A 10,907-nucleotide genomic window follows, 5' to 3' on the forward strand; every position below is an offset into this window, starting at 1 on the left:
TAAAATTTCCCCGAAATATCTTTTCTCTACCTCACCCTATCCTGTGGTTAGGAAAGAACCCAGGACTGAATCACTATCCTCAGACCTTTCCGTTCAAATAAGATCAGAACCTTTAGTAACTATATCTGCAACAGAGCTTGAAACCACACCTTCAATAAATCATATTCACATGTGACCTTGTCCTAGATTTCCAGTAAGAAAGGCTCAGAGTCTCCCAGCTCTGAAATACTGAAGTATTTATTGGTCTTAGGGTATACTCAGGAAGGTGACAGTGATGGTTCTTCAAAGGAGACCAGAGGATAAAAGGCTCAGTGAAGGGATAATCTCCATATCAGTGCTACAAAAATGTCAGCATTTATTCATTACCTTCTATTTGTTGGAAACTTTACTAAGGAATGACTGCTTTAAGGTAACAGATAAGGACAGAGTTTGAAAGGTCAGCAATTCAGTCAGTCACTGGGGTAGTGAACACATGAGGTGAGAAGAAAAGCTGAGATGGAGTTTGCAGAGCAGCTGGAGTTCAGATCTCTCCTAGGTCCTCTTCTGTTGAGATATTTTGTCACCTGCAACAACACACACAGTTACTGTCATTCCTGGGTTCATTACTGTAAGCCCAGACCTATCTTCCCTACTCCCTTTATGTCTGATCTTCCCAATTCTGTGCCTGTTCAGGTCCCAGGGAGAAGGTGGTCATCCGTGCACATGCCCTGGTCCTCCAGGTGAACAGCACATAAGAACCAAGGAGTTACCTAAAATCATCGAATTTCACCCCCAAAATTCCAGCTGACTTTGAGGGCATCCCGTATGCTTTATGTCTCCAAAATATCCTGACAAGCAGAAGGGCCACATTTCTGAGGGTAAAGAAGAAACTTAACTCTGGGATGAGACTTGGAAGGGACAAACATCCAAACCATATCAATGAAGGCAATGAAGGAGGGATACTTGCTCACTTTGTGTAAACTGCTCTTTGAAAGGATTTCGAAGCCAAGGTAAATTCTCTAAAATGATCCCTGTTGAACATGTGACAGCAGTACTTCCTCCTTCCTGGAATTCTTTAATTCCTTGGCTTATGTGACAACATATTCTCTTAATTCTTCTGCCTCTCTGCTTCTCCATTTTCGTTAAATACTCTTCTTTTGATATTTGGTTAATCATGTATCTTTGCATTAATTTTGCTCTTTCAAGATATTTCTTTAAAATATGATTTACTTTTATTACTGAGTTCTTTTGGTATCCCCCAAATTTTGCACCTAAGTCAAGTGCATCCCTTACATCACCCTATTCCCAGCCCTCCTTTCCATACTTCCTCTTAACATCTGACATTCTCCATTCACTTCATTCTGTTACAAATCATTACAGATATAAATGTGTGTGAACAAAGAAAAATAAAGAAGAATTTGTCCTACTGGATAATAACACATACTACAATGTCATAGTAATCAAAACACTGGGACACTGGCACAAGAAGAGACAAACAGAGCAGTGGAACAACATGGAACTCAGACACGGGCCCGTCTGTAATGGGGGCTTTCAGTATAGCAAAGAGACACCACAAACTTATGGGGAAAAGGTGAACTATTTAGTAGTTCTGGGAACACTGGCTCCTTATATAGAGAAAAATAAAACATGATCCCCATCAAACACAAAGGTGAATCCCAGATGAATTAAAGTAGCAAATGTGAAATTTAAAGCTATAGGAGATATTTTAAGAGTATCTTTAATATCTCAGTATAGGGAAGACTTCTTTTAAAAAACACACACGAACAAAAAAACACTTGATGGACTTGATTACAAAATACTCAGGATTTCTCTTCAATAAAGGAAACCAAGGAGAAAGTTGCCAGAAGTCAGATTAGGGAAAAACATTTGCAATGCCTAAAACTGACAAGTGACTACTTGCAGGACTATATGAGGATCTCCTGCAAATCAATAAGAAAAAGATGCCCACAGTACAAAAAATGAGCATAGAATATGAACAGGCAAATTATAGAAAAGGAACCCCCAAGTGGCTAATCAGTCCCAATTATAGCCCCAATTATAAGCAATTAAAGAAATGCAAAGTAAGACAGCATATTTCTATATGCAAATGAAATTGACAAAAGTTAGAAAACTGGATTATGTCCCGTGTTGAAGTGCATTTAGGAGTTGCAGGACATTTCAGGTACTGACAAAGGAAGTACAGATCAGTACAGCCATTCTGATGAGCAGATGAGCAGTACTTAGTCAAATTAAGGAGCTGCATCTCCAGAGACCCTGCAACCCTTTTCTAGGATACATACGTTCCAGGGATGCAGGTCAGGTCTACATGCATACGCAGGTCCATGTGAGATACAAGCATTGCTTGCAATAGTAGAGAACCAGGGATGATCCAGGTATCCCAGAAGCAATATAGATATGTGGATTGATATGATTTGGATATTTGTCCCTTCCAAGTCACATGTTGAAAATTGAGCCCCAGTGTTGCAGGCAGGGCCTGGTGAGAGGTATTTGAATCATGTGGGAGACTCCCTCACAAATGGCTTGATGCCCTCTTCAGGGTAATGAGTGAGTTCTTACACGATTAGTGCACATGAAACCTGGTTGTTAAAAAGAGCCTCCCACCTCTTTCTCTCTCTCTTTCTCCCTCTCTGAACATGTGATACACCAGCTCCCCTTGTCTTCCACCATGAGTAAAAGTTTCCTGAATCCCCCAACAGAAGCAGATGCCGGTGCCATGTTTCTCATACAGCCTGCAGATCTGTGAGTCAATTAAAGCTCTTTTCTTTATAAATTAGGTAACTTCAGATATTCCTTTATAGCAATGCAAAATGGACTAATACATGGACGTATAGAGTAGAATAATATGGAGGATTTGGAAGAAACAAACAGGATGTACAAAATTAGATCTATACTTTAATGCCATTTTGGTTAATTAAAATACATGTACACTGGACACTACTACATATTGTACAGGATCTATGCAAATAAAAAGAAATATCAAATTCATTAAAATGTTTACCTATGAGGTAGGGGTAAGAGGTTAGATATAGGAGTAACAACTGGGGATGAAAGGGACCAAATAAATCAAAAGAGAGAGAGAGCTCGGAGGCACCAATGATGATAGGATAACGAACTGTGAACTTCTTAACCTTTTGTACCTGAGATCCAGCATGAATAACAATAATAATAATGAATTATATATGGTCATCTGCATGGAAGTTCACCATCTAATGCTAAGAGAATTCCCAAAACATATAAAAATATAAAATATGGTGAGTGTTATAATAAATAGAAAATATAAGATCTCAGGAGGGGTTTTTTTGTGTGGCATTGCCATGGAATGAGTCAGTCCAAGTAAAGACAGTAAATAGTACATACAGGCACCCACCACACTGTGTTGTAATTATGTATAGAAATATAGATCTGGCTCCATTACTTACAATGGACTATTGGAGAATTTGAACTTTGCCTCTTCCTTCACAAAATAGGGTGTATAAACAGTCTTGAATCTAGACTTTCTGGGTTGGAAGCTAGCCCTACTACTTCATAGCTGTGGGAACTTGATCAAGGTGCCTCAGGTCTCTGTGTATGTAAAAAGATAGAAATATCTCTCAGGTGAAATGGTGAAAATAATAGTACCTACTTCAAAGACTATTTGTGGGGAAAAAAAAGTGAGTTAATAAATGTAAATGCTCAGAATAGCGCCTGAGCATATTAACTTCTCAGTTAGTTATCAATCTTGTTATGTGGCTGAATGCTTTTAACCCATTAGGAGATCAATGAACACTTATCAGATTGAATTTTTTCCTCCCTTCCTTACAGTCTATAGATTCTAGACCCTCCTCTTTACATTCCCACCTTTACAGTATTTCACAGGGGCCCCTGGGCCCGGGGGTCACGGCCAGAACGCATAGCCTTTAAGATGAGGATGCTGCCCACGATGATGCCCACTAGGCCCAGCACCAGGCCCAGGGCACAGAGCACAGTCTCCGTCGTCTCAGGGATCTGGATTGGCTCTTGGGCCTCTGGGGGAAGAATGAAGAGATAGGGTCAGGAGGTGCAGTGAGGGTGGTTCTGGTGTGGGATGGGTGTGGGAATTGAAGGTTATGGACAGTTAATTGGACATTAGGATGAGGAGAGGACTGAGACCTGGCCAGTGGGGAAAGCTGGTGCTGAGGACACCAGGTCGTTGGAATAGAGGATGCCAGGGGATTATGGAGAGAAAAGGAGCTGCATACCCCAGTGCTTGAGGAGCGGCTGGTCCAAGCCCCAGTGTTCCACCCTGCAGTCATAGACATCCTCGGCCGAGGGCACAAAGGTCAGGTAATGGAACTTGTGGAAGCCGGAACCTGTTCTGGGCAGGAAGAGGCTCTCAGCGACACCCTCAGTGACCGGCTCCCCATTGCACAGCCACGTGACGTTGAGCACTGGTGGGAAGAACTTGTCAATGTGGCAGATGAGGGTGTTGGGCTGGCCCAGCTCCACAGGCTCCTTGGGAAACACGGTCACCTCAGGGGGATCTGGGAGGAGACAGGAGCAGGTAAGGACCCTGTTCTGGGATGAATCACAGAGGCTCCACCTCTGGGGGGTCCTCTACCTCAGCCTTAGATTTTTGGCAGCTCTGGGTTCCTGAATCACACCACTGACCAGCCTCACTCTGCTCACCTTTCTCTTTCTTGAGAAGGGAGAACGCAAGCCCTTGCTGTAGTGGGATCAGCCCATGGCCACTAGGGGAAGAGGATTACACAGCAGGGGGCACTTAGGCTTCCTAGTCTGAGGGTGGCAGAGAGGCCCTCTCATCCCTTCCAGTTGGGCTACAGAGGAAGAGGAAAAGATAGGCAGTACCATTGGCGGCCTGAGAGTGGTTGGAACGCTGGATTATGATATTCAAGTTGTGGTTCAATGCAGCAATGTTAGCCAGCCCGCCCTGAGCGTCAGTGAAAATGGCTTGGCCAAACTCCTCCAGATGCCAGACGGTCTCCTTCTTGTCCAGATCCACATAGAACATCTCATCCTCATCAAACTCAAACATAAACTCCCCTGTTGGTCTATGTGTCTGTACAAACATGGCAAAAGTGGACACATGGTCTGCTGCATAAAGAAAGTAGAGAAAAACATGACAAAATGTCAGTATGAATATGCAAGTGGTGAAAGCTCGAGAATGAATAAAGACTTAGGAATATAAAAAGGAAGAAGGTAAGAGGTCAAAGGCAGGACATATGGGGAAGAGAGACCAACAGCATTAAGGAAATAATACAGAGCAGATGGGCAGTTATAAAAAGAAAGGAGTGAAGAAGAAAATGAAGTTTATCACTGATAAGTCAAGCTGCTTCCTGGTCTTTGAAAGTCTGGGCATCCTGACCCTACACAATAGTAATCGTAACAATGACAGCAAACATTTGTTGAACACTTACTTGTACCAGGCATCCTTCTAAATACTTTACAAATTTCACTCATTGAATTGTCACAATAACCCTATGAAGCAAATACATAGCATACTATTTTACAGGTAAGGAAATGCAGAGAGGTTAAATATTAATAACTTGCCAAGGTCATACAGCTACTGGTGGAACTAGTAGAGAGATTTTTTTCTACACTTAAGGTCTTAATTATTCTAAGACACGATGTAAAATTGCTTTTCGAGTCATGGGGGTGGGGGAGTGGACATTTTATTTTTCTTATTGCAGAAAGAGAGAAAAAATAGAAAATTGGGAGGAAGAAGATAATATCCTTCAAATTTTAGTGTTCTTGACAGTTTTAAAGTTTCTGTCTCAGTTTATGAGCATGAAACTAGAATGTACAGCTTTGTTGACAATATTTTTCACTTGGGGCATATAAATTCAAAAGTACAATACAGTTATTTTGGCATTTGTTCCAAACTTTTGTTTCCTTTTTTAAAATATTTCAACATTTATTTTATGTTCGAGGGTACATGTGCAGGTTTGTTACATAGGTAAACTCATGACTCAGGGGCTTAGTGTACAGGTTATTTCATCACCCAGGTACTAAGCATTCTAAACTTTTCTTACATTTATAATTTGATTTATGTTCTAGAGGCCAACTAGAAATTATTGCTGAGTTTGGAACACCTGTAGGATTTAATTTATTTTGTTTCTTAGTCTTTATTTGTTTGCAAGAAGTAGCAAAGATAAGAGGATAAAAGCAACTATAATCATTAAAGAAAACAATGAATGTATATGTGAGAGTCTGGGTTTAGAATGATAAATGCATGAGAGTGAGAAGGCACCACAGGGCTCATCTGTTCTCACCTCCCAACTCACGGATTTCCCTGCGAGTTTGCAGCCCTGACATGTGGGGACCCAGTCTGTGCTTGCCCACTTACAGTGACGGGGAGAATGACGCCCTGTCACTGTAATTGTAAGTATCTGGAGGGTATGACTTGTGTCTTATTTTTCACTGAGAATGACTCCCTGTCACTGCAAGTGGCCAAGCACAAGTGGTATTTCAAACAAAACAAAATAAATTAAATCCTATAGGTGTTTCACAAGGAAACTTAGCTTCCTCCTCAGTTTAAAGGACTCAAAAGACTCATCAGGAAAAAGAGGGTAAAATAAAAAGACACAAAGTCCTCTAGCAATTACTGGGAACCCATCTTCTTAATACATGAATGTCCCGTGTATTTTTTAAAATGCTTTTTAAAAAACATTTTCACAAGTTCTGCTGTCTAAAGATCAGCCAGATATGAAACAGGTTATTTTACTTCAAAATGTCATTTCTATTCAGACAAAAATATGTATTGAAAGACTACTATATGTCAAACACTGTTAGATGCTAAATATTCAAATAAAAATAACACATAGGTCCTGTTCTGCAGACATGTACAATTCACAGAAGGAAACACAAATGACAAGACAACAGCAGGTTCAGAAGGATAAGTGCAGATACGTGGGTATACACAGCATGCGATCAAACAGCACATCGGGAATGGCTTCCGGGGGAACAGATGGCTTCAATGTAGGCATTCAGAAAACAGGGCAAAAGCCACTTCTCACAGGGAAGACAGCCTGACCAGGAGAAGATCCTGAGTTCACTGTGGGGCTATTGCAGTAGACGATCTGGAAGTCATCTAAGGAGAAATAATACATAGACATTTGTGGATGATGGGTGGTCTCAGGAGAGGAGTTTAGGCCGGAAAACTGACAGTCATTAGAGGCAGGTGCAGGTTAGATGAGATTTTCCAGGAAGAGTGCCAAAAGTCAGAATTGCAGAGATCTCAGGCTATGATGAGAGGACATGATAATTAAGAGGTGATTTAAAGGATGATGAGGAGGATCCAGAGAAACAGGAGACAGATAAGGACAGGGTAGTTCATCAGAAAGAATTGGATTACAGTGCAAATGTTATTAGTAAGTCAAGTCAGAGGCACTGACAAGAACCCACTGGATTTGACCTTCTGCAGAGGTTCCTGATGGCCAAGATGAGAGGGATCTACTGGACACAAGTCAGAAACTTAGTTCCAACTGTGAGGACACAAAGAGAGTGTCTCTAGGGTAGGATGCAGGCAAGGTTGTTTTTTGTCAGTTGGTCTGCACTTATGTTTTTAAGGTAAAGGACATGTTTAGATGTTAAGAGACAAGGAACCATGGGGGAGGGAAACCCTGAAGAGACAGCTGAGCAAATTATGAATTTCTACCAATAATCCTAAAACACATTCAAATCTAAGAAGATATGCCCATTGTGATGTTTATTATAACATAACATTAGAAATAACCCAGGTGACTGTGAACAGGGCAATCGATATTTCTGATTCTCCCCCAGTCTCACCTCCTCTTTATTCTACACATCTTAAATAAAACTGTCTGAGGCCAGTGTGCATCTTGTATATTATGGATTCTAACCTTCCCCATCACTAGATTTTGGGATGACAGCATCATACACAGGCTTGATGTCATTCTCCCTGATGTCAGCTACAGGAAGAAAGAGCATTCACCACTGCTCAACTCTGGCTGAGTCCTTGCAGCTCTCCAAAGTCTGTCCTGGACCTCTCAGGGCCCAAGTCACAAGGCTAACAAGACCATGTGACACTGCTGTCTTGAGAGAGGAAAGCTTGTGACCACCCACAAAGACCCAGGAAGAGCCGTAGGGTCCTAGGAGAGAGGGAGGATGGGAGGATACAGGAAAACTCAGCACTTTCTCTCCTAATGCAGAGCCCATAGCTCGGAGTTCCTGTGAAGCAGCCACAAAAGACAGAGGCTGGGGATCCCAGAGAGATGGGAGGGATGTGGGGGCCCAGAGGGCCCTGGTAGAAGGTCACTGTGTGCAGGAATCTGGGGGAGGCAGTGTATGACCCTCAGAGCTGGGTCTGGACTTCAAACTTGGCTCGTTGATCTGCTGTGTAACCTTGGAAAATGTATTCATCTTTTTGAGCTTCAGTTTTTTCAAAATAATTTCTAAATGAAGGGAATAATGTCTTCATTGAAGTTTCCTGTGAGATGTAAATGGGGAAAGAAACTATGCAGGTGTCTCGTAAATTCTGGCTGCTATTGCTGTTATTATTATGAGGGCCGGGGGAACACAGACTATCATGAGGGCCAGATAGATTAATGAGCCCCTAAAATCTCTGATTCCTGAAGCGACAGTTGATATGAGCCTCCCCACCACTCACCCCGACGCTCTTGCGTTCTCCTGAGCACTCACCCTTGATGGCCCCAGCTCCTCGGAGACTCAGCAGGAAAGCCAAGGAGAGGGCTCTCAAGATCACAGCTCTGGACTGGAACATTCTGTCTTCAGGGCGCATGTTATAGGGTCTATAATTGATGACTGTGAGCACAGGAAGAGTGATGAGGAACTGAGGCCGGGTGGAGGCAGATGAGACCCTGAAACTGTGGGCTTCTAGCACTGGAAATGGTCAAAATGGGTGGAGAGGGGTCCGCATGCCTGGGTTTCACCAATCAGAGAAATAACAGAGCTGACATTCTCTGTTGCTGGGTAAAGAGGATGCTGGAAGGTGCTGGGGAAGAGATGGGAGAATTTTAGGTACCAGCGTGGTCAAGAGAGCTCCAGTTCACAGTTCGTTTTCAGAGTTAGAGAAAGAGACTTAAAAAGATAAGTCACATCTTCTCTGATGGCAAATGTTTTCCATTATGTTCCTTCACTCCACTCCCACCCCCATCCCAGACAGTCAGATGATCTTTGATGATTTTTGGTCACTATATTTTAAATCATGTTTTATGTTACATTGTCAAGTTTACAGATATATTCTGCTGATAATTAAGAATGAATGTGCTATATAATAAAATATTTATTAATCTTTCTTTCTACCTCCCTGAGATATCTCCTTTTTATGTAATAATTCCTGCAGAAGTGTTATAATTTCTATTTAGAGGTTTTAATTAACCTGAATGAAGTTGATCTTTAAGTATTTATCTATTCCTTGTTACCTTTGTTAGTGAAATTTTTAGATAATTTTTATTTAGATTTCTCATTATTTGACTTTTCCTGGTATTTAAACTGTGTAATAACATTTTTATGTTTAAATTACCATGTTATTTCGTTTTCATATAAGAATACCCAGGACAGCATTACCTGTGGTCACAATGCGCACCCATATTTTGATCTTGTTTTTGAGAAGGGTTTCTCTAATTCTTTTCTGTTACATGTAATGTTCATTTTTTATTTTATATTCTCTTTACCATATGTAAGAAATTACTTTTCTAGTCTCATCTTAAATATTTCAAATTTGAGCGATTTCTTTGATACTCATGGATAAAGTCACAAAACATTTAATATTACACTAATATTTTTCTTGTTTGTGGTAGCCTTACCTTGCATAAATAATAATTACTAACAGATTAGTTCATTAGAGATGCTATTATTAGTGCTTTGCAAGCATTATCTCATTTAATCTTCACATAAATCTGAGGGAGGTATTATTAATGCCAACTCTAAAAATAAATTACCTGAGACATTGAGGAGTTAAGTATCTGTCTAATTATCTATGGCAGGTAAATGACAAGGCGAAGAGTCCAACCCAGGCAGTTACTAAGAAAACTGAGCTTTTCTCCACAATCCTCTCCTGGCCCCTCAATCCTACTGGACACCTTCTACTACATAATTCTTTCTTCTCTTGCATTTTACATTATAGCCTTCTATTTACATTTTAAATAAATGATGCCAATTTGATTTTTTTTTTTTTTTTGAAATTAGAATTGGTGGTCCAGTAGGATCACATTTATAAGTGTCTAAAGTAAAAAGTAATGTTCTTTGGAAGTTTGTAAAAATATTCACTATAACAAAATAGAATCAGATTGAAGGAGGTGGAGTCTTTGATTTTTTTCTTCACTTTCTTCCTTATTTGCTGGTCAATTTATATTCTCTGTGGTTTTATTTTTCCAAAGAAATTTCAGACCCATTGATCTCATTTGGTCTTAAGAGTTTGCTATAAGGCCGGTTATATCATCCCCATATTGAAGACAAGGAATAGAAGTCCAAGAGAGGCAGTGTCGTTAATGCTGCATATTTACATGGCAGGGTAGGTGGTGTGTCCATGCTTCCGGTGTAAGGTTCCTACACTGAGCCCTGCTGACCCTGATGACAGTCCTATGGAAGAACCTGGTATCCCCTGCACATTGCAGGACTCACAGACCTCTGGGAGAAAGTAAATACAAATGAGTGCTAATCTTAAACACACCTTTGGACAAAGGCAAGACAGACAGACTCCAGGCCTCATCTGAGTTCTGGGATGGGTACTCCAATCCCTCTAAACCATGCCACTGAATGGTCTTTTACACACTGAGATAGTGCTTCTTCACAACAGACCATGTCTTGTGAGTGTGTGAGGTGTGGCAGAATTGGGGAAATGATAATCCCCGTAGATGGGCCAGTAGAATATTTGAGATCACCTTCAGAGCAAAGAAAACACATCATCTCCCCAAACCTCATGACTTAGCTGACTACTTAAAATGAGT

General features: G+C 40.9%; 1 protein-coding gene across 1 annotated transcript; it reads right to left on the bottom strand.

Annotated features, from left to right (window-relative positions):
* Nucleotides 1–219: 219 nt before the first annotated feature.
* Nucleotides 220–8,838, bottom strand: LOC103247136 (HLA class II histocompatibility antigen, DP alpha 1 chain). The gene is made up of 5 exons (XM_008019174.3): nt 8,638–8,838; nt 4,825–5,070; nt 4,218–4,499; nt 3,838–4,004; nt 220–563 (listed from the first exon to the last, which is right to left on the bottom strand). Exons 1-4 carry the CDS (start codon nt 8,735–8,737, stop codon nt 3,850–3,852), a joined length of 783 nt encoding a protein of 260 aa, XP_008017365.3. The 5' UTR covers nt 8,738–8,838; the 3' UTR covers nt 220–563; nt 3,838–3,849.
* Between the last annotated feature and the right edge of the window lie 2,069 nt (nt 8,839–10,907).

The sequence above is a fragment of the Chlorocebus sabaeus genome, chromosome 17 (genome assembly GCF_047675955.1).
Source record: "Chlorocebus sabaeus isolate Y175 chromosome 17, mChlSab1.0.hap1, whole genome shotgun sequence".
Taxonomy (NCBI): domain Eukaryota; kingdom Metazoa; phylum Chordata; class Mammalia; order Primates; family Cercopithecidae; genus Chlorocebus; species Chlorocebus sabaeus.